The 25401-nt window shown below is 46.9% G+C and overlaps 1 protein-coding gene across 1 annotated transcript in view; it reads right to left on the minus strand.

The window, feature by feature from the left end:
* Positions 1-25401, minus strand: part of LOC124553344 (U4/U6 small nuclear ribonucleoprotein Prp31-like) — a 153344-nt gene that overhangs the window by 22840 nt on the left and 105103 nt on the right. Inside the window, exon 4 of the mRNA XM_047127219.1 lies at positions 6322-6693. Coding sequence (XP_046983175.1) covers positions 6322-6693 — 372 coding nt within the window. The remainder of the gene's footprint in view (positions 1-6321; positions 6694-25401) is intronic.

Below are 25401 nucleotides of genomic sequence, written 5' to 3' on the forward strand. Positions count from 1 at the left end.
AGGTTGAGATTCATTGGGAGAGTGCTTAGAAAATGTAGTCCATCAACAAAGGAGGTGGCTTACAAAACACTCGTTCGACCTATACTTGAGTATGGCTCATCAGTGTGAGATCCGTACCAGATCGGTCTGACGGAGGAGATAGAGAAGATCCAAAGAAGAGCGGCGCGTTTCGTCACAGGGTTATTTGGTAACCGTGATAGCGTTACTGAGATGTTTAATAATCTCAAGTGGCAGACTCTGCAAGAGAGGCGCTCTGCATCGCGGTGTAGCTTGCTCGCCAGGTTTCGAGAGGGGGCGTTTCTGGATGAGGTATCGAATATATTGCTTCCCCCTACTTATACCTCCCGAGGAGATCACGTATGTAAGATTAGAGAGATTAGAGCGCGCACGGAGGCTTTCAGACAGTCGTTCTTCCCGCGAACCATACGCGACTGGAACAGGAAAGGGAGGTAATGACAGTGGCACGTAAAGTGCCCTCCGCCACACACCGTTGGGTGGCTTGCGGAGTATCAATGTAGATGTAGATGTAGAATTATTACCAGCAATAACTGTATTTCTGTCTCCTTTAATTAAAGAGATGTTCAGTTTCAAGAAGTGTATACATTATTTTGGGACACCCTGTATATCCAAGCTTGGTTTTCAAGATACTTCGACGCATCTTTGTAATTAAATTTCTGATAATAGCTTCTTCTTTCATTGCAAATGTCAGAATAAGCACATTTGCAAGACGAATTCGTGAGCCTATATAAAATACAACGGATATCTTCTGTAATCGACATTCTTTGCATCCCATTACTGAATGGAACAGGAAAGGGGAGAAATACCCTTTGCCGCACATCATAAGTGGCTCGCGGACTGAAAATGTACAGGGTGGTTTTATTTAAATGTCTGCTTTTGCGGAATGAAATATTCACTCTACAGCGGAGCGTGCAATGATATGGAACTTCCTGGCAGATTATTTACCATATGGGTATCCAACTTTATTGGAAATATTATGAGATCGTGCGCTGCAGGAATTGCGATATTAGTAGTTTTACTGTCGTGACTTATTGTTCGGCGCCGGTAATGGTACGGCTACATAGGAATGAAACACAAGCATCAGTGTGCATTTACAGTTGCAGACGGTAAACATGGTTTTGGACTAGGTGAGCACAGATTTACTGAGAACGCTGTTTCATCAAGACAACAGTAACGGTGCTGCTGCTGTTCTGGAGTATCGACGCGTTAAGTGATTATGGAGAGGTCCTCTTTCCTCACTGGGATTGACGAACGTGGCTGGGAAGTTCGAATTAACTGGTGACTTGGGAATTGCTGCTGGAAGACGACGGGAAATTTCACCTCAAACTGTTGAAGAAGTTACTCTTGCCATGGTTGTGAACACTGGACCCAATGTGCTATCTCCAAGGAGTGAATGAGCTGTATCATAACAGTTTAACACTTCATGGTCTACCACTCGAAAACTACTGAAAACAGTTGTGAAACGTTGTGGTTCAAGACTGTCATGCCTGCCAGTTGTCGTCAAAATGAGCAACGTTTATAATCTGGAACGCAAATATGGTATGCAATGTTAGCGTCTGATGTGGAAACTGAAATGTATTACTTTCAGTGGTTTATTTTTTATTTCTCTTCTGCATGTCCTTACAAATGTTTTCTTAAAATGTACACTACTGGCAATTAAAATTGCTACACCACGAAGATGACGTGCTAAAGATGCGAAATTTTACCGACAGGGAGAAGATGCTGTCATATGCAAATAACTGGCTTTTCAGAGCATTCACACAAGGTTGGCGCCGGTGGCGACACCTACAACGTGCTGACACGAGGGAAGTTTCCAACCGATTTCTCATACACAAACAGCAGTTGACCGGCGTTGCCTGGTGAAACGTCGTTGTGATGCCTCGTGTAAGGCGGACTAATGCGTACCATCACGTTTCCGACTTTGATAAAGGTCGGAGTGTAGCCTATCACGATTGCGGTTTATCGTGTCGCGGCATTGCTGCTCGCGTTGGTCGAGATCCAATGACTGTTTGCAGAACATGGAATCGGTGGGTTCAGGAGAGTAATACGGAACGCAGTGCTGGATCCCAACGGCCTCGCATGACTAGCAGTCGAGATGACAGGCAGCTTATCCGCGCGGCTGTAACGGATCGTGCAGCCACGTCTCGATCCCTGAGTCAACAGATGGGGACGTTTGCAAGACAAGAACCATCGACACGAACAGTTCGACGACGTTTGCAGCAGCACGGACTATCAGCTCGGAGACCGTGGCTGCGGTTACCCTTGACGCTGCATCACAGACAGGAGCGCCTGCGATGGTGTACTCAGCGACGAGCCTGGGTGCACGAATGGCAAAACGTCATGTTTTCGGACGAATCCAGGTTCTGTTTAGAGCATCACGATGGTCGCATCCGCGTTTGGCGACATCGCGGTGAACGCACATTGGAAGCGTGTATTCCTCATCGCCATACTGGTGTATCACCCGGCGTGATGGTATGGGGTGCCATTGGTTACACGTCTCGGTCACCTCTTGTTCGCATTGACGGCACTTTGAACAGTGGACGTTACATTTCAGATGTGTTACGACCTGTGGCTCTACCCACCATTCGATCCCTGCGAAACCCTACATTTCAGCAGGATAATGCACGAGCGCATGTTGCAGGTCCTGTACGGGCCTTCTTGGATACAGAAAATTTCGACTGCTGCCCTGGTCGGCACATTCTCCAGATGTCTCACCAATTGAAAACGTCTGGTTAATGGTGGCAGAGCAGCTGGCTCGTCACAATACGCCGGTCACTACTGTTGATGAACTGTGGTATCGTGTTGAAGTTGCATGGGCAGCTGTACCTGTACACACCATCCAAGCTCTGTCTGACTCAATGCCCAGGCGTATCAAGGCCATTATTACGGCCAGAGGTGGTTGTTCTGGGTACTGATTTCTCAGGATCTATTTAGCCAAATTACGTGAAAATGTAATCACATGTGAGTTCTAGTATAATATATGTGACCAATGAATACCCGGTTATCATCTGCATTTCTTCTTGGTGTAGCAATTTTAATGGCCAGTAGTGTAGTTGTCCCACGATCACGCGTTTTATCATGAGGGCCCTCTTAAGCAGGGAAAGTTTAATTATAGTCATCCGGTGGGTATAAATGAAATACAATCTAAGTCAAAAACAAGGTAGACGATGAACGAATTATGCGAACGAGAGAGAAATCGGTATATGTGATATGTAAATGTTCAGACAAACAAAGTATAATTTCAAAAAAGTTGGATAATTATTTAATTCAAGAGAAAGAGCTTCACGAATTGAGCAAGTTAATAGTGTATTGTCCCATCTATGGCCCTAATCGTAGTAGTTATTTGGATTGGCATTCATTGATAGCGTTGTTGCATGTCCTCCTGAGGGCTATCGTGCACAGATTTTGTCCACCTGTAGCGTTAGATCGTCAAAATCACGAGCTCCTTGGAAGGCCGTGCCCACAATGCTGCAATGTAAGCCCAGGATGGGTGTATGAAATACCACCAAAATACCACTGTGCTGTAAGGGCGCCGCGGATGACAACCAAAGGGGTCCCGCTACCAAACCAAATGGCACCCCTAACCATCACTCCCGTTTTTAGGGCTCCATGGCACACGACAGACCACGGTCTGGAGCGTCTCCAGAAACGGTTCGGCCTGGAATGCCATTGACTAGAGTAGAACTGCCTCGAGTGATGAATCTCGGCTCGAAGTGTGGCCCGATGAACAGAGAAGACATTTCTGGAGACGCCCTGGACAACAGTGGTATACCAAATTGACTTCCCTGCTACTCGGCCTGAGAACCAGACCGAGCGATGTGGCGCAGTGGTTAGCACACTGGATTCGCATTCGGGAGGACGACGGTTCAGTCCCGCAGCCGGCCATCCTGATTTAGGTTTTCCGTAATTTCCCAAAATCGCTTCAGGCAGATGCCAGGATGGATCATTCGAAAGGGCACGGCCGAATTCGTTCCCCATCCTTCCCCAATCCGATGAGACCGATGACCTCGCAGTTTGGCATCTTTCCCCAAATAACCCATCCCAACCCGCGATGCCATTTCTTTTCATAGCAGCACCTCTGTGATTGTAATGCGTGGCACCGTTACAGGGTAGTGGTACATCGACAGTAATCAGTGCCCTGTTTTGTTGTCATTACTGGTATGTCATCCTGGGCAACATAATGAGACTCTGTTGATTGTCTTCATGCTTCACAAACCCAACCTTGGCCAGCGAGGTCAGTGTATCTCTCTCCAGTTGAGACAGTTTGAAGCATAATAGGCACACGCCGCACGGGGTTAGCCGAGCGGTCTAGGGCGCTCCAGACAATCAGCAGAGTCTCATTGTGTTGACCAGGATGGCATACCAGTAATAGCAACAAAACAGGGCACTGAATACTGTCGACGTACCACTGCCCTGTAACGGTGCCACGCATTACAATCACAGAGGTGCTGCTATGAAAAGAACTGTGCGGCTGGTCCCGGCGGAGGTTCGAGTCCCCCCTCGGGCATGGGTGTGTGTGTTTGTCCTTAGGATAATTTAGGTTAAGTCGTGTGTAAGCTTAGGGACTGATGACGTTAGCAGTTAAGTCCCATAAGATTTCACACATTTGAACATAATAGGCACAGCCATCCAAGCATCAGTATTTTGACGATATAACGCGCCAGTTGGACGGAATTTGGCACAGTCACCTTCAGGGGGACATCCAACAACTCCATCAATCAATGCCAAGCTGAGTAACTGTTTGCATAAAGACCAGAGGTGGGCCAATAATTTACTAACTTGCTCAGTTTGTGAAGCTTTTTCTCTGCAATAAATCATCCGATTTTTCTGAAGTTGTAATTATTTGTTTCCCTGTAAATGTACGAGGGCGGTTCAGAAAGTAACCTCCGATTGGTCACAGTGCAGGTTGTGGGGGGAGTAGCGACGCCATCTGTGCGTTCACGCACTCAACAGGTCAGTCGGCATCAAGCCGTGGTCGAGTGAACGTCGTACCTGCGCTAGTTTAGTTTTTGTGGCAGTTTGAAATGTGTGCTGCAATAGAAAACCCCGCCAAATGTGAAGTGCGTGCTGTCATAAGGTTTTTTACAGCCAAAGGATATTCTGCAGCAGCTATTCATCGTGAGCTTTGTGCCGTGTACGGACCGAGAGTTATGAGTGAAGGAGTTGTCCGTGAATGGGTACCTTTATTTAAAAGTGGACGAGAAAACGTTCATGATGAAGAGAGGAGTGGTAGACCATCATTGGTGACTGACGAACTCGTTCAGACAGTTGATGCAAAAGTTCGTGAAAATCGACGTTTCTCAATGTTGGAGTTATCTACTGGTTTTCCACAGATTTCTAAGACTCTCTTGTACGAGATAGTGACAGCAAGATTGGGTTACCGTAAGTTCTGTGCACGATGGGTGCCCAAAATTCTTGCCGACCACCACAAAACTCAAAGAATGGCCTCTGCATTAGACTTTCTGTCACGTTATGAGGACGAAGGAGAACCATTGTTAGACAGAACCGTTACCGGTGACGAAACCTGGATTAAGTACGTGAACCCTGAGACAAAAGAACAATCAAAGATGTGGGCACATTCAAATTCGCCTACCAAACGAAGAAAAGCCTCGCAAGATTTTTCTGCCAGAAAACTGATGGCAACGGTGTTTTGGGATGCCAAAGGGGTGTTGTTGGTTGAATTCATGGAACGTGGTACGACCATTAATCAAGACGTGTACTGTGAAACAATAAAAAAGTTACGACGGGCTATACAGAACAAACGCCGTGGTATGCTGACTTCCGGTATCGTTTTTTTGCACGATAACGCCCGTCCTCACTCTGCTCGCAGAACAACGGCCCTTCTTGAGTCCTTCAAGTGGGACGTTATCAACCATCCACCTTACAGCCCAGACCTGGCGCCAAGTGATTATCACCTCTTCATGCATTTGAAGAAATGGCTCGGGTCACAGCGGTTTGATGACGACGAAGAGCTCAAAGATGCGGTCACAGGCTGGCTCCAGGCACAAGCGGGTGATTTTTATGCAGAAGGAATTTCAAAGCTTGTGAAGAGATACGATAAGTGCCTCAATCGCTATGGAGACTATGTAGAAAAATAGTGCAAAGATGTAGTTGTAAGATGTATATATTTAAATATTTTTATTTAACTTGGTGTATTTTTTTAAATCAACCGGAGGTTACTTTCTGAACGGCCCTCGTACATAACATGTATCGACCCTGATTCGGACAGTTTCTTCCTTTTTTGTCTGACAGTGTATACTGGTTGACAGAATGTGAAACGGGTGACGCCGGTCGCTGGCTGACCTTGGTCCTGTCGTCGGGGGGCGGCGCCCTGACGCCGCCGGGCCCCGCCGCGCCGCCGCCCACGCCGCCGCCCCCGCCGCCGTCGCCGGCCCAGCCCCAGCAGCCGTCGGCCTCCGGAGGGGCGCCGGTCCACGCGTCGGCCAGCCGCACCCTGTTGCGCAGGCGGGCCAGCGCGGTCAGCTGCCCCCTCTGGCGCCGCTGCCGGCGCGCGCGCCGCCCCCCGCGCCGCCGCCCCGCGCCGCCGCCCACGTACACGCCGGTGCCGCCGCCCACGCTGCCGCCCAGCAGGCCCACGCCCGGCGGCGGCCGCGCCAGCGCGCGCGTCTCCTTGGGCGGCGGCGGAGCCTGCAGCTGCCTCAGCCGGCGCTCCACCTGCCGACGCGATACACTAAAGTGCGCGTCATATATCTTGGCGGCCGAGTTTAGGTTCGTTCTGCGCATCTGACGTCACAAAACACACAAAACACAGTCAGCCAATGAACAGAGAACGGCGCTGCCAGATCTCGACTGCAGTGCAGAGCACGGACGAGTGTCTTCAGTTTTAGAAACGTTCAGTCATAAAGAAAGTAATAGAACAAAAGCAATGTCTTGATAGCAGACTTTCTTTTATAGAAAGTTTGGAAAAAGCATTCTTTATACCAATTGCTTCATATTCTATTAATTAATTAAACCAAACAAGCAATAAGACTCCTAATTCAGGCGATAGCAAGGAAAGGTGTTTGTTTCAATCTCACGAACTGCTTTTTCGCAGTAAAGAACAGCGGTAATTGTTTATTTCCTATCGTACTTCGACGAAGCGTGAGTAATTCATAGTCATACCAACAGTGTTTATAAGTAGTTGCGTGAGCTCTTAGAGTCCTTATGGAAATACAATATTCGATGAGCTGAGGTAGCGGAACGGATAGAGCGTCGTGGCGCAGCGGTAAGCGCTCGGGTTCGTAATTCGAAGGTCGCCGGATCGAATCTCGAGCCGGCACGGTAGCTCAGCGTGTTCGGTCAGAGAGCCGGTTGGCCTCTGTAATAAAAAACTGAGTGGAACGATCAACCACCGAACTTGAACAGGCTGTCTTGCGACGTCCGCAACGACCAAACACAACGATCAAAAAAAAAAAAAAAGGAGTTGGGCTGCCAAGTGAAAGGTTATGAGTTCAAACCTTGTGCGGTGCTTAATATTTTCTTTATTTAAAAACAATATTGGAGTGCCTTACTTCACAAATTTTATTCGTTTGAATGAAATTTCTAGTGCTTTGCCTCTTCATTAACTTTTTCGCTGCTGCAGACACGTGCTCCCCGCATTCCGCGCTGTGCGCGATTTTGTCATCACTGCACTTCTCGCCTGTGCAGACACATGGTGTTCCCACTGCTTTGACACACTTATCATTCGATTTCACAAAAACCGTTTGGCCAAAAAAATTGATTTTTACACGTCTTCTTGACTGATACCTTCCCCCCATAAATGACTTCATTTTGTTTTGATGTGCAGCATTAAATGTAGTAAACCATTGCACGAAATTTTGAAGAGATTGCAGAGGTAAAAGTCCATAGCGTATACTTTCCGTATGGTCGATTTTAGTTGCTACAATGTTGAGAATGAAATGTGGACAAGATACCTATATGTTTCATTTAATTCAAGTACCACACACACATGATGCATGTAGTATCAGTGAGTGTGCTATAATTATGTAGAATGGGGAAGATGCACAATCCATCTGAGTTTGACTGAAGGCAGATTGTGATGGCTCAGAGGCTCGGCATGAGCACGATTTGTTGGGTGTTGAACGATTGGTGTGGTGACTGTCTTCAACACGTGGTGAAACCAAGGTGAAACTATGTCCAGATGTCATGGAGTTGGGCGGCCACACCTCATTACAGATATCAGACGTTACAGACTGGGCACACTGGTAAAATAGCACAGGCAGTGAACTGTGGTAGAGCTAACATTAGACATTGACGATAGGCAGGATACGAGTGTATCTAAACACACAGTGCACAGAACACTACTAACAATGGGCCTGTGCAACTGACAACCTGTGCGTGTGCCAGTGTTAACACCACGACATTGCCAACTACGACTGAAATGGGCATGTGGCCATCAGTGCTGGACATTGGCGCAGTAGCAGAGTCGTGCACAGTCTGATGAATCCCGATACCTTCTTCATCACACTGACAAATATGTTGTCTTCCAGGGGAACAGGTCCTTGACACCTTTACTACAGGACAGAGACAAACCGGTGGCACCTCCATTATGCTCTGGGGAACATTGAAATGGGCATCCTTGGTTATCATGGTGCCTTGCACGAGGCGCTGTGGACCCAGAGATGCCCATGTCAATGTTCCCTTCAGTGCTGGACATTGGCGCAGTAGCAGAGTCGTGCACAGTCTGATGAATCCCAATACCTTCTTCATCACACTGACAAATATGTTGTCTTCCAGGGGAACAATTCCTTGACACCTTTACTACAGGACAGAGACAAACTGGTGGCACCTCCATTATGCTCTGGGGAACATTGACATGGGCATCCTTGGTTATCATGGTGCCTTGCACGAGGCGCTGTGGACCCAGAGATGCCCATGTCAATGTTCCCTTCAGTGCTGGACATTGGCGCAGTAGCAGAGTCGTGCACAGTCTGATGAATCCCGATACCTTCTTCATCACGCCGACAAATATGTTGTCTTCAACCGGAACAGGTCCTTGACACCTTTACTACAGGACAGATTTGGCACCTCCATTATAATCTGGGGAATATTGACATGGGCATCCTTGGTTATCATGGTGCCTTGCACGAGGCGCTGTGGACCCAGAGATGCCCATGTCAATGTTCCCTTCAGTGCTGGACATTGGCGCAGTAGCAGAGTGGTGCACAGTCTGATGAATCCCGATACCTTCTTCATCACACTGACAAATATGTTGTCTTCCAGGGGAACAGGTCCTTGACACCTTTACTACAGGACAGAGACAAACTGGCGGCACCTCCATTATGCTCTGGGAAACATTGACATGGGTGTCTGTGAGTCCAGAGGAGCTCGTGCAAGGCACCATGATAACCAAGGATGCCCATGTCAATATTCCCCAGATTATAATAGAGGTGCCACCGGTTTGTCTCTGTCCTGTAGTAAAGGTGTCAAGGACCTGTTCCCCTGGAAGACAACATATTTGTCAGCGTGATGAAGAAGGTATCGGGATTCATCAGACTGTACACCACTCTGCTACTGCGCCAATGTCCACCACTGAAGGGAACATTGACACGGGCATCTCTGGGTCCACAGCGCCTCGTGCAAGGCACCATGATAACCAAGGATGCCCATGTCAATGTTCCCCAGAGCATAATGGAGGTGCCACCGGTTTGTCTCTGTCCTGTAGTAAAGGTGTCAAGGACCTGTTCCCCTGGAAGACAACATATTTGTCAGTGTGATGAAGAAGGTATCGGGATTCATCAGACTGTGCACGACTCTGCTCCTGCACCAATGTCCAGCACTAAAGGGAACATTGACATGGGCATCTCTGGGTCCACAGCGCCTCGTGCAAGGCACCATGATAACCAAGGATGCCCATGTCAATGTTCCCCAGAGCATAATGGAGGTGCCACCGGTTTGTCTCTGTCCTGTAGTAAAGGTGTCAAGGACCTGTTCCCCTGGAAGACAACATATTTGTCAGTGTGATGAAGAAGGTATCGGGATTCATCAGACTGTGCACGACTCTGCTACTGCGCCAATGTCCAGCACTGAAGGGAACATTGACATGGGCATCTCTGGATCCACAGCGCCTCGTGCAAGGCACCATGATAACCAAGGATGCCCATGTCAATGTTCCCCAGAGCATAATGGAGGTGCCACCGGTTTGTCTCTGTCCTGTAGTAAAGGTGTCAAGGACCTGTTCCCCTGGAAGACAACATATTTGTCAGTGTGATGAAGAAGGTATTGGGATTCATCAGACTGTGCACGACTCTGCTACTGCGCCAATGTCCAGCACTGAAGGGAACATTGACATGGGCATCTCTGGGTCCACAGCGCCTCATGCAAGGCACCATGATAACCAAGGATGCCCATGTCAATGTTCCCCAGAGCATAATGGAGGTGCCACCGGTTTGTCTCTGTCCTGTAGTAAAGGTGTCAAGGACCTGTTCCCCTGGAAGACAACATATTTGTCAGTGTGATGAAGAAGGTATCGGGATTCATCAGACTGTGCATGACTCTGCTACTGCGCCAATGTTCAGCACTGAAGGGAACATTGACATGGGCATCTCTGGGTCGAGAGGGGCTCGTGCAAGGCACCATGATAACCAAGGATGCCCATGTCAATGTTCCCTAGAGCATAATGGAGGTGCCACCGGTTTGTCTCTGTCCTGTAGTAAAGGTGTCAAGGACCTGTTCCCCTGGAAGACAACATATTTGTCAGTGTGATGAAGAAGGTATCGGGATTCATCAGACTGTGCACGACTCTGCTACTGCGCCAATGTCCAGCACTGAAGGGAACATTGACATGGGCATCTCTGGGTCCAGAGGGGCTCGTGCAAGGCACCATGATAAACAAGGATGCCCATCTCAATGTTCCCTAGAGCATAATGGAGGTGCCACCAGTTTGTCTCTGTAATGTAGTAAAGGTGTCAAGCACCTCTTCCCCTGGAAGACAACATATTTGTCAGCGTGATGAAGAAGCTATCGGGATTCATCAAACTGTGCATGACTCTGCTACTGCTCCAATGTCCAGCACTGAAGGGAACATTGACATGGGCATCTCTGGGTCCACAGCGCCTCGTGCAAGGCACCATGATAACCAAGGATGCCCATCTCAATGTTCCCCAGAGCATAATGGAGGTGCAACCGGTTAGTCTCTGTCCTGTAGTAAAGGTGTCAAGAACCTGTCCCCTTTGAAGACAACATATTGGTCAGCGTGATGAAGAAGGTATGAGGATTCATCAGACTGTGCACCACTCTGCTACTGCGCCAATGTCCAGCACTGAAGGGAACATTGACATGGGCATCTCTGGGTCCACAGCGCCTCCTGCAAGGCACCATGATAACCAAGGATGCCCATGTCAATGTTCCCCAGAGCATAATGGAGGTGCCACCGGTTTGTCTCTGTCCTGTAGTAAAGGTGTCAAGGACCTGTTCCCCTGGAAGACAACATATTTGTCAGTGTGATGAAGAAGGTATCGGGATTCATCAGACTGTGCACGACTCTGCTACTGCGCCAATGTCCAGCACTGAAGGGAACATTGACATGGGCATCTCTGGGTCCACAGCGCCTCGTGCAAGGCACCATGATAACCAAGGATGCCCATGTCAATGTTCCCCAGAGCATAATGGAGGTGCCACCGGTTTGTCTCTGTCCTGTAGTAAAGGTGTCAAGGACCTGTTCCCCTGGAAGACAACATATTTGTCAGTGTGATGAAGAAGGTATCGGGATTCATCAGACTGTGCACGACTCTGCAACTGCGCCAATGTCCATCACTGAAGGGAACATTGACATGGGCATCTCTGGGTCCAGAGGGGCTCGTGCAAGGCACCATGATAACCAAGGATGCCCATGTCAATGTTCCCCAGAGCATAATGCAGGTGCCACCGGTTTGTCTCTGTGCTGTACTAAAGGTGTCAAGGACCTGTTCCCCTGGAAGACAACATATTTGTCAGCGTGATGAAGAAGGTATCGGGATTCATCAGACTGTGCACCACTCTGCTACTGCGCCAATGTCCAGCACTGAAGGGAACATTGACATGGGCATCTCTGGGTCGAGAGGGGCTCGTGCAAGGCACCATGATAACCAAGGATGCCCATGTCAATGTTCCCCAGATTATAATGGAGGTGCCACCGGTTTGTCTCTGTCCTGTAGTAAAGGTGTCAAGGACCTGTTCCCTTTGAAGACAACATATTGGTCAGCGTGATGAAGAATGTATGAGGATTCATCAGACTGTGCACGACTCTGTTACTGCGCCGATGTCCAGCACTGAAGGAAACATTGACATAGGCATCTCTGGGTCCAGAGGGGCTCGTGCAAGGCACCATGATAAACAAGGATGCCCATCTCAATGTTCCCTAGAGCATAATGGAGGTGCCACCAGTTTGTCTCTGTAATGTAGTAAAGGTGTCAAGCACCTCTTCCCCTGGAAGACAACATATTTGTCAGTGTGATGAAGAAGCTATCGGGATTCATCAGACTGTGCACCACTCTGCTACTGTGCCAATGTCCAGCACTGATGACCACATGCCCATTTCAGTCGTCGTTGGCAATGTCGTGGTGTGGCTTCCCGGCAGTTGTTCTTCCCGCGAACCGTACGCGACTGGAACAGGAAAGGGAGGTAATGACAGTGGCACGTAAAGTGCCCTCCGCCACACACGGTTCGGTGGCTTGTGGAGTATAAATGTAGATGTAGATTGTAACATTATGTGATTGCCTTATCATTTTAAATCATTCACTAATCGAGCAGTCGCTCGGCAACAGCTACAGCTAGCAAATAATGTTGCGAGAATGTAAAAGGTGAACGACCTGTGACGTAACTTGTTTATTGTCGAAGTGCCGTCAGAGATGCAGTGAGTTATTGACTTTGAAAACCGCGTCGCGAAAAATGGACAGAAGAAGATCACTTTTACACATTTTTTTTGATGTACGAAATATTCTCGATGAACAGTTACTCTTCTTCTCTTGTTTCTTGTAACTTGTGTCGGACGCGGATGTCTTGCCGCCGCATTATTATCGTTAAAAATAATAATATTTTAGTGTAAAGTAAAAGTGCAATACTAAAAGTGCAATACTGCATAGCAGTAGATTTATTGTGCGACGTGTATGTGAAAACGTCAAAGGAATTATTTTTATTACGAGAAGAGAAGTGCCAGTCAAAACGGCATCCATGTTAAATCCTTCATTGCAGTGTAAGTTCGTCTATTAATTGCCATAAATTCAGAGTTAAATGGAACTGGTGTATGGACTATTCATTTACTATAGAATCTATGTCTCACTTCTTCATGAAATTATTTAATTTTCTTTGTGTTTCTGCCACATAGAGAGTTCACAGTCACGAATTCTTTCGTCGAAATCGGACGGAAGTTGTATGCGGCGAAATATTTTCTCCGCGCCATATTCTACTGGTAAATGCATGATAAACTACGGTCCCTTAGAAAATTCATGTTGAGCTATCCAAAAATAATTATATTTTGATTAGGCATTTACTCTCCTCTGCAATGCAACTTCCGACTGATCAGACGATCCAACAAGAAACAGCCGCACACGGTCGGCGTTCGCAAATATATTTCCACCGCTGATTGTAGCTATATGTTACAGCACAAAAGTAAACATATTATTATAATTAGCGACTACGAACGGGGACATTTATAACTGTATGTTTAGGTATACACATTACGTAAACATATCGTTATAAGATGCTTCAGACCACATACACCCCTCCACGACGAACATGTTTCCCGATGGTAGTGACATTTTTCAGCGAGATAATGCGCCATGTCACAAGCCCAGGAATGTGATTGGCTGGTTCGAGGAACACAGTAACGACTTCCAAGTGATGTGCTGCCCCCCCCCTTCCCCTAGTTACCAGATCTGAACCCGATCGAACAAATGTAGGATGTGATCGAACGCGGCGTCTGAGCTCATTGCCCGTCCTCCTCCCCAGAATTTACGAGAATTAGATAACTTGCGTGTGCAGGCGTGGTGCCAACTCCCTCCAATCACCTACCGAGGCCTCATTGCTTCCATTCCACAAAGTGTCGTTGCTGTTATCCATGCCAAAGGTGGACACTCCGACTATTAGGTAGGTGGTCACAATGTTCTCGTTGACCAGTATAAAACATCAGTGGAAATGGTGGAACAAAAGGAGAAGTTTGTACAGGGTGTTTCAAAAATGACCGGTATATTTGAAACGGCAATAAAAACTAAACGAGCAGCGATAGAAATACACCGTTAGTTGCAATATGCTTGGGACAACAGTACATTTTCAGGCAGACAAAGTTTCGAAATTACAGTAGTTACAATTTTCAACAACAGATGGCGCTGCGGTCTGGGAAACTCTATAGTACGATATTTTCCACATATCCACCATGCGTAGCAATAATATGGCGTAGTCTCTGAATGAAATTACCCGAAACCTTTGACAACGTGTCTGGCGGAATGGCTTCACATGCAGATGAGATGTACTGCTTCAGCTGTTCAATTGTTTCTGGATTCTGGCGGTACACCTGGTCTTTCAAGTGTCCCCACAGAAAGAAGTCACAGGGGTTCACGTCTGGCGAATAGGGAGGCCAATCCACGCCGCCTCCTGTATGTTTCGGATAGCCCAAAGCAATCACACGATCATCGAAATATTCATTCAGGAAATTAAAGACGTCGGCCGTGCGATGTGGCCGGGCACCATCTTGCATAAACCACGAGGTGTTCGCGGTGTCGTCTAAGGCAGTTTGTACCGCCACAAATTCACGAAGAATGTCCAGATAGCGTGATGCAGTAATCGTTTTGGATCTGAAAAATGGGCCAATGATTCCTTTGGAAGAAATGGCGGCCCAGACCAGTACTTTTTGAGGATGCAGGGACGATGGGACTGCAACATGGGGCTTTTCGGTTCCCCATATGCGCCAGTTCTGTTTATTGACGAAGCCGTCCAGGTAAAAATAAGCTTCGTCAGTAAACCAAATGCTGCCCACATGCATATCGCCGTCATCAATCCCGTGCACTATATCGTTAGCGAATGTCTCTCGTGCAGCAATGGTAGCGGCGCTGAGGGGTTGCAGCGTTTGAATGTTGTACGGATAGAGGTATAAACTCTGGCGCACGAGACGATACGTGGACGTTGGCGTCATTTGGACCACAGCTGCAACACGGCGAACGGAAACCCGAGGCCGCTGTCGGATCACCTGCTGCACTAGCTGCGCGTTGCCCTCTGTGGTTGCCGTACGCGGTCGCCCTACCTTTCCGGCACGTTCATCCGTCACGTTCCCAGTCCGTTGAAATTTTTCAAACAGATCCTTTATTGTATCGCTTTTCGGTCCTTTGATTACATTAAACCTCCATTGAAAACTTCGTCTTGTTGCAACAACACTGTGTTCTAGGCGGTGGAATTCCAACACCAGAAAAATCCTCTGTTCTAAGGAATAAACCATGTTGTCTACAGCACAATTGCACGTTGTGAACAGCACACGCTTACAGCAGAAAGACGACGTACAGAATGCCGCACCCACAGACTGCGTTGTCTTCTATATCTTTCACATCACTTGCAGCGCCATCTGTTGTTGAAAATTGTAACTACTGTAATTTCGAAAGTTTGTCCACCTGAAAATGTACTGTTGTCCCAAGCATATAGCAACAAACGGTGTATTTCTATCGCTGCTCGTTTAGTTTTTATTGCCGTTTCAAATATACCAGTCATTTTCGAAACACCCTGTATGATCGAATCCGAGTGACACTGAAATGGCTTTGCATATTACCATTATACGCCGTCCGGGGAAACAAAACCGATATGCAGTAAGACTGTTATTGACCAGTTTCGAACACTATATTTGGCTTGCCTCAAAATAGCTGCCTGTGTTAAAAATTTGATGACTGATAAGGATTGTTCAATTGACAAATATACGTTCAGGCGCAAAAGGATGGCTGTACCTCTTTGATGGGCTCTCATGTACAGCCACATTTTCTCAAGCAAATTATGGACTGCCTTCCTGTTCAGTCAGTACCTTCCTACAAAGCTGCTCTTGGGCATTTCAAAAGGGTTCGTCTCGTCTCGTAGATTACGTTGGCAAATACCATGACATAGGATTTCCTTTAGCTTCTTGCCCACCTTTGTTGCATTCACCATAACAGTGCCGTATCCACTTCCGTGATTCTCGGCTGAAATGAATGCATAATAACATTTATGAACTCCCTTTCCTCTTGGAAGCATTCCTGTGATTCTTCAGTAAAACATAATCTCTATACTCAAAACTAAAAAGCCACTTAATATTTATGAAATGACAAATTGTTTTCACAATCAAAGCACACCAAACCGAATGAACTGCCTCACCAATACCTCACCAGCTCTCGGTAAATAGATGACAAATCGTCACGCAGCTCCAACCATAACAGTCCTCAGCAGTGTACAGAATAGCAACTTCGGCCACTGAACCGAAAATTACGTCACTAGCGAGTCTAACCTACCGAACCAAACGGTATGGAAGATATAGAATAGGGCTAGAGGCCGTCACCTTTCACAGTCCCTTCATCTAATTCTTATGCCACTAACGCTCCCACTTTCACCAATTCCTCAAAGAATCAAAATCCCATGTCAAAAAAACACCTACTTTTTCACACATCTTGGTGTTTATGATGTCAGATCTCCTGATAATGTGTCATACAGTGATACAATTTTGCACTGATATTCAGTTGTGGACAATGGCGGCTGTTCTGTATGTGAACACCCTAACTTTTATTTTGTAAATAATGGATTTCAGCTATCAGTCGTCCTTTGGAATATTTATTTATTTATTTTTCTTTATTGATGTTCAATCCCCCCCGAAGGGGGCGGGCTGGCAGCAGCTTAGTACGCTGCTCTACTGCCTACAGACTTTGTTTCTAAAAAACGGAAGAAGAAAAGAAATAAGAAAAACAGGCGATAAAACGGTGACTTAAAGTGTAAAACGGCGGAAAAATGCGTAAAGTTAAAACAGAAGCAAAAGGGATTGGCAATGTTTATAAAAGACACAGGAATCAGATAAGTAACATAGTGCACAAACAATTAAAAAAACATGGCGACAGTCTGGTTTCTGTTCGCAAGAGATAAAAAGTACACCCAGCGACAGTATGATGGCCGTTCGCAACACTTCCCAAAAAACGCAACACAGAGCACTCACTGTAAAAAACTGCACGAAAATGGTGGCACAAAGATGACACTCTCGAGCAAAGGCAGATGGGGGGGGGGGACCTGGAATAGGGGGAAGAACAAGGAGGGAGGAAGGAAACAACAAAAAGGGGGGGGGACCAAGGAGGGAGAGGACTCATAAAGGGGGAGAGGGGCACAGCAGACGCGAGAGGGAATGAGAGGAGGCAGAGGAGGGAAATGCAAATGGGGGAGAGAAGGGGGGCAGAGAGAGGGGAGGTGGGGAAAAAAGAGGATGGAAGGGGGTCAGAGAGAGCCTGGGAAAAGGACAGAGGAAAGGAAGGGGAGTGAGGATCAGAGTTGATAGGAGGGATAAATGGCGGGAGAGAGGGCATCATCCGGGAGGGGGAGTTGATGGAAGCCACCTTGGGAAAGGAGATGAAGGGTGTAGAGATGGAGGGTAGGGGGGACACAACGGTGAAGACGAGGCAGGGTGTGGAATATTTATTGGCAGATCTAGATTTCGGCTAGCTACTAGCCATTCTCAATGCTGAGAATACAACAGGTACATAGTTAGATGATGTTATAAAAAAGTTGTAATTAATGGCTTAAGTCATATGGTTTGTATATTAAATACCACTATCCTTTTTCTGGTCAATGCATGTAATGACTGTTGGTCTGGCTTTGTACACAGTTCATGGAATACTAATTTTTGCGGAAGGTGGTCTGTGTGGAGAACACATCAGTTGGTTATATGGCGCCATCTATGCGAACTACATATAACCCTCAGTGGTAGTAAACCACTTCAAATTTAATTACATGAAATGGAACATAAGTAAAATTCTTACATTGTCGTCCGACGTATTTCATCTTTATCGTCAAGTAATAAAATTTCATGTTCACTCCTTGTGAGTCCGTTATTACTATTAAAACATTTGAATTACCTCAGGTGGGTAAAACTTTTTTAATTTTTTAAAAAACATTTTTAAAAATTATAAAAACACTGGAGGACACGTGCTGTATACATCTATTGGTTGATATGGCTTAGATAAGCCGGCCGGAGTGGCCGTGCGGTTCTAGGCGCTACAGTCTGGAGCCGAGCGACCGCTACGGTCGCAGGTTCGAATCCTGCTTCGGGCATGGATGTGTGTGATGTCCTTAGGTTAGTTAGATTTAATTAGTTCTAAGTTCTAGGCGACTGATGGCCTCAGAGGTTAAGTCGCATAGTGCTCAGAGCCATTTGAACCATTTGAGCCATGGCTTAGATATATTTATTAAAACCTAATAAGTATATTGTTCGTCATATTTACTGAATAGTTCATAGATGGCGTCAAACATCAGTCAAATGCATGGTTATTGCAATTTGGATATTCCGCTATAGACATAGAGGGTGTTAACCTCTTTCTTCCTTAAAGCCAATTTTCGTTGTAAATGTAAAACAACCAATATATGGAATTGCTGTTAATAATACTGTTTATGCATCTGATCTAACATATCATGGAAGAAGTTATATTGGTTCAGAATTAAACTCATCATACTCATATAGTATACTGCAAATGGTTGCTACATATTGGTAAGATGGTAGGTGTTACCTCCCCACCTCTCTGATGTTTTTTCCATCCCAGATGATCCCCACTTTGATTATTCCCTCTTCCCTGATGTCATGAACCGTATGAATACCTCTGTTCCTCCCCTTGCTCCTAGCTTCCAGTACTTGGGCCACACACCACCATCTGAACTTAACACTCCCATCACTACACAGGACATCAGCCTCACACTCCGCACTAAACACAACACTGCTCCCGGCCACGACTGCGTTACCTACCGCCACCTCAAACACTGCCCTCCCTCCTTCCTTTCAATCCTTGCCACCCTCTACAGTGTCATCCTTGCCACTGGCTTCTATCCCGACCTGTGGAAAACCTCCCGTATCCTGATGTTCTCCAAACCCAACAAGCCTCCATCTGATGCCTCTTCCTATCGTCCTATCTGTCTCATATCGGTGTTCAGCAAGCTCTTGGAATCCATCCTTTCCCGGCGCATCCATCACCACCTCCATCAAAACCACCTCCTCCCCAACATCCAATGTGGCTTTCGACCTTCCTTCTCTGCTGATGACCAACTCCTCTGCCTCACTCATCTCCTCTCCATCCAGCTTAACTCCCGTCGCTCCGCCATTTTTGTCTCCCTTGACTTTGAAAAGGCTTACGACCATGTCTGGCATCCCGGTCTCCTGTTTAAACTCCAAACCTACGCCCTTCCTATCAACTACATCCGTCTGGTGGCCTCCTTCCTCTCCCACCGCCCCTCCTATGTTACCATCCATAATGCCAATTCCCACACCTTCTACCCCTCTGCAGGTGTGCCCCAGGGCTCTGTCCTCTCCCCTCTACCTCCTGTACATGGCAGATATGCCCCAACCCCCCCCCCCCTCCAGTACACCTCTTGCAATATGCTGATGACACCGCATTCCTCGCCCTCGCTCCTACCCTCCACCAGTCCCAACGCCTTCTCCAGAATCACCTTGACCTTTTTGCTGCATGGTGTAACCAGTGGCTCCTGAAACTCAACCCTTCCAAGACCCAGGCCATCATCGTAGGTCGTACCACTCGCTCCTTCCGGCTCCTGGATTTCTCCCTTACTGTCTGCGCCCATCCTGTCTGCCTCACCCCCACCCTCACCTACCTTGGCCTCAACATTGACCGTCACCTCACCTGGATCCCTAATCTCCGCTCCATCCAATCCAAAGCCCACAACCGCCTCCGACTCCTCAAACTCCTCTCTGGCCGGACATGGGGGTGGCACCCCTCTACCATCCTCCACACCTACAAATCCTTAATCCGTCCCATCCTCTGTTATGCCAGTCCTGCCTGGATATCTGCCCCCCCGAAATTCTATAAGTCCCTCCAGATCCTTGAGCGTCATGCACTCTGTCTCGCCTTCTGTATACGCTTCCCGTCCCCCACGCGGATCCTCTATGATCTCATTCCTTTCCCCCATCTGCTCCTATTCTTCGAACATATCCGCATCCTCTACACCTCCCACCGTCTTGAACCCCCTCACCCCCTGGTTGCTCCTCTCCTCTCCCATCTCCGCCCCCTGCCACGTCTTCACCGTTGTGTCCCCCCTACTCTCCATCTCTACACCCTACATCTCCTTTCCCAAGGTGGATTCCATCAACTCCCCCTCCCGGATGATGCCCTCTCTCCCTCCATTTATCCTTCCTATCAACTCTGATCCTCACCCCCCTCCTTTCCTCCGTCCTTTCCCTGGGCTCCCTCGTCCTCCCCCCCCCTTCCATCCTGTGTTTTCTCCCCACCTACCCTCTCCCTATCTCCTTTCTCCCCTCCCCCCCCCCCGAGTCCTTTTGTCTTCCCCTCCTCTGCCTTCCCCACTCCCTGGCACGTCTGCTCAGCACCCTCCCTCCTATGTATCCTCATCTTCCATGGGCTCCTTTCCCCCCTCCCCCTTCACTTATCCTCTCCTTCCCCCCCCCCCTTTTTCCTGTCACCTGACCAGTTTTCCCCACCTGCTCTCGGGTGTGGTACGTCATATTTGTGCCAATTTTTTCGTGCAATGTTTAAGTGAGTGTTTAGTGTTGTGCGTCTTTCCACAGTGTTGCGAACAGAAATCATGCTGTCGCTGGGTGTGCTTTTTATATCTCTTGCGGACAGAACCCAGACTGTCGCTGTGTTTTTTAATTGTCTGTCTATTATTTTTCTGCTTCCTGTGTATTGTATTAGCATCATCCACCCTGTGTTTTATGTTTTAAGCTCCAGAATTTTCTGCCATTTTACCTTTCAGTCACCGATTTTATTGCCAACTGTTATTATTTTTTTATTATCTTCATCTTTTTACAACAAATTCTGTAGGCTGAAGAGCGGCGTCATAAGCTGCTGCCAGCCCGCCCCCTTTAGGGGGAATCGAAACTCTATAAAGGAAAAAAAAAGGTGTTACCTCGTTCCCCCTGAGTCAAATCCTACACCAGTTCCCAGCAACAAGTTCTCGAACAACTTCTAGAACCAGGTATTTTTCATAACAACATGATCATTAATAAGGTTGCTGTTGGTATTTTTGTAATGGCAGAAGATTTCGATTTTTTCCAGGGGGTCGAGGAACCTGCCCTTCTCACACTTACGTAGCAACTTCACATTGGATGTCAACGTCGGCACCTTATGTTTTGTCGTAAGCAAATGTGCAGCCATACTCAATTTTTCCATTGTATCTTTTATTCCCAATGCGATGTGTCTCCCAAACTTCACTTGATTTCCAGCCTCCTTTCTGTTTGGCCAACATAACAGGCCTTACAGTCTGGGCAATCAATTTTATAAACTCCAGATGCATGAAATATGTTTTTTACGTTTACAGAGTGTTGAAAAATACATCCTAAGTTATTTTTGGTACCAAAAGACACTGTCATATCGTATTTTCTAAGGATAGTTGCAATCCTAGTGCTCATTTTTCCGTAGTAAGGTAAGCTGACAAACTTAGTATGTTCTTTAGAAGCCGTATTATTATTGTAAATTGTCATGCTATTTTTGTATTTATTAGCTATGTTCTTATATATAGCATCTACAAAGTCCCGTGGATAGTTATTTACTTTTGTACGGTGCCTTATTATTACCATTTCCTTACAGTGTTAGTTTTTTGACAGCGGAATTTTAAACAACCGATTGATAGCAAAATTGAAAAACGCCTTTTTATGTTGCACTGGTTGATTTGAAGTAAAATCCACAATGCCATCGATACAAGTCTCTTTACGAAATATACCAAATGTGTTCCTACCAAAGTTTTACCCACATGACGTAATTTAAATGTTTTAATAACAATAACGGACTCACAATGGGTGAACATGGAAATTTTATTACTTGACGAGAAAGATGAAATACGTTGGACGACAATGTAAGAATTTTACTTATGTTCCATTTCATGTAATTAAATCTGAAGTGGTTTACTTCCACTGAGGTTTATATGCAGTTCACATAGATGGCGCCATATAACCAACCGATGTGTTCTCCACACAGCCCGCCTTCCGCAAAAATTAGTATTGTGTACAAAGCCAGACTAACAGGCATTACATGCATTGACCAAAAATGGATAGTGGTATGTAATATACAAGCCATATGAATTAAGCCATTAATTGCAACTTTTTTATGACATCATCTAACTATGTACCTGTTGTATTCTCAGCATTGAGAATGGCTAGTAGCTAGCCGAAATCTAGATCTGCCAATAAATATTCCAAAGAACGACTGATAGCTGTAATATATTATTTGCAAATCAAAATAACCGTCGCTACGTGCAACAGCCTCAGAATGGAGGGTAACCTGACCCTAACTTTTGACACCTTGCATAGTTTTTGGATGTATTTCTTTGAATGCTGTTAAACGTAACACAGATACAATAATCTGAAATACAGGGTGAACATTAATAAAGTCGAAAAACTGCAGGGAGAGGTTCCTGACTCAAAGTGGAGGAAAACAGGCCCTATGAACATGTGTCTGCAAATGGACACTGTGCGTGCAATGACAACAAACCATCGTGGAACACAGAGCTGCATTACACGCATGTCACAACAGATGTTCAAAGTGGCGTCCAGGGTTTGCAATGCACACATCCACATGGGGAATCATGGATAGCTACACTCTTTCGCTCATTCCAGTTCTTTCCGAATACAGTCACAGGCGTCGTGAACATGTTGGTGAAGGGTCTGCACATCAGGAACTGGTTCAGCATACACAACGCGTTTCAGATGCACGAGACGTAAAAATGCATGGGGTTTAAGTCCAATGATCTAGCAGGCCATGCTACAGGGCACCTGCTTCCTACCCAACATGTGGAGAAGATGTTGTTGAGGCGTCGGCGAAAAGTAATGCAGAAGCAGGGTGGTGCTCCATCATGCAAAAACCACTTAACCTGTCGTATTACCAAACGCACATTCTCAAGCAGCCAAGGCAGAGTATGCCGTAGAAAGTCCAGGTACATTCCTCTGTTGAGGCGTTGCGGAATAATAATTGGTCCAAGTATGTGGTCGCCAAGAATCCCTGCCCACACAGTGATGCTGAACTGATGCTGATAAGACACCTCAACCATTACTCGTGGACTTTGTAGCCTAAAGATAACGATTATACAGACTGATGACACCAACTCTGGTAAGGGTTGCTTCGACGGTAAAGAGGACTGACGACAGAAATCCTATAATTGTGATGATCTGGCGCAAAAACCGTCGACAAAATCCTTCCCATAGAGATAAATCCGCTGCCAATAATCCTTACGCTCGTTACAGATGATAGAGACAGTAGCGTTTGTCATCCAGGATACATGTAATTGTACTTTGGCTTACACCATCTTGGCAGGCCACTTGCCTAGAGCTTGTACTAGGGTTTTTGTTGAACCTGGTCCTCCAAATCTGTTGCACGCACAGTCCCTGCACTTTCCTCTTTCTGAAAGGGCCCACGATGACAAGCGCCCAAATAGGGCTTGACATGTTAAGTGGTATGTAGTTACTGTCTGTGAGGGTACTGTACTTGCTTTGGTATGGCCATGCTGCCTCTCGACCGTTTCCATCTGCTTGGCTATACACAAATACCATCTCGGCTTGTTCCCGACATGAATACCAGACCAATCTGCTGCTAACAATATGATGCGCGTATTACACAGCTCACAATACACAAGGTACACACGGCACTTGGTCAGAGGAACATTCATTTGTCAGTGCCATCTACCGTCACCATGATTCATTTACAGATACACGCTCATAGGGAGTTTTCTTTTCCATTTCCAGTACCCATTTCCGTATCTGCACTTTGTTGGTTTTATTGATGTTCGATCTGTAAAAACTAAAAAACTAAACTCCTCCAGAACAGGCCATGAAGGCCCACCGGTACCGACCGGCCGCCGTATCATCCTGAGCCCACAGGTGTCACACCGCTCTCCCAGCCGTATGTCAGTTTCTGAGACCGGAGCCACTACTTCTCAGCCAAGTAGCTCCTCAGGTTGCCTCAAAAGGGCTGAGTGCACCTCGCTTGCCAACAGCGCTCAGCAGACAACATGGTCACCCATCCTTAACTTCGGTGATCTGACCGGTGTAACTACTGCGGGAAGGCCGCTGGCGTTCGATCTGTATACTGCATTTAAATCTACTCCGTTATGCCATACTGCTACTCCTCCAGACCACGAAACTTGGCGATTGGGCCATGAGCACATTGTCAGTTGTGCACATTAAAAAAGGAGGTTTTGTGCATGTGCAACTGGCGTGACATAATTGCCTTATGGGTCAAATACATACAGATTTGACAAACATCGTGTACGGTTCATGGTGTGCACACCTACCCCTTACCAATGAACTAAATGTTTGTGCCAGTGCCGCTAGATGGTAGAACACTGGAGCAGATTTTTATCACCGTTCGCTTGAGACGAATCCTGCTAGATGGTAATATACTCTTCACATACGCCAATTCAGTCACCATACGGGGTGTTCGGTAATTCCCGTTATAGGCTTTTAGGAGATGTACAGGGGAATGAGTACACAGTATTTTGAAGAGGAACCCATGTCCATGCTATAGCCTTTTGAATGCTACGTACACTATGTGACCAAAAGTATCCGGACACCTGGCTGAAAATAACTTACAAGTTCGTGGCGCCCTCCATCGGCAATACTGGAATTCGATATGGTGTTGGCCCACCCTTAGCCGTGATGACAGCTTCCTCTCGCAGGCATATGTTCAATCGGGTGCTGGAAGGTTACTTGGGGAATGGCAGCCCATTCTTCACCGAGTACTGCACTGAGGAGAGGTATCGATGTCGGTCGGTGAGGCCTGGAAAGAAGTCGGCGGTCCAAAACATGCCAAAGGTGTTCTATAGGATTCAGCTCAGGACTCTGTACAGGCCAGCCCATTTCAGGGATGTTAATGTCGTGTAACCACTCCGCCACACGCCGTGCTCGATCGTGTTGAAAAATGCAATCGCCATCCCCAAATTGCTCTTCAACAGTAGGAAGCAAGAAGGTGCTTAAAACATCGATGTAGGCCTGTGATGCGATACTGCCACGCAAAACAACCAGGGGTGCCAGCCCCCTCCATGAAAAACACGACCACACCATAACACCACCGCCTCCGAATGTTACTGTTGGCACTACGCACGCTGGCAGATGTTCACCGGCCGTTCGCCATACCCACACCCTGCTAGCTGATCGCCACATCATGTACAGTGATTCGTCACTCCACTCAACGTTTTTCCAGCGACACCAAGCGAGGTGTCGTTTGGCAGTTACTGGCGTGATGTGTGGTT

This window comes from Schistocerca americana, chromosome 11 (genome assembly GCF_021461395.2).
Source record: "Schistocerca americana isolate TAMUIC-IGC-003095 chromosome 11, iqSchAmer2.1, whole genome shotgun sequence".
Classification (NCBI taxonomy): Eukaryota; Metazoa; Arthropoda; class Insecta; order Orthoptera; family Acrididae; genus Schistocerca; species Schistocerca americana.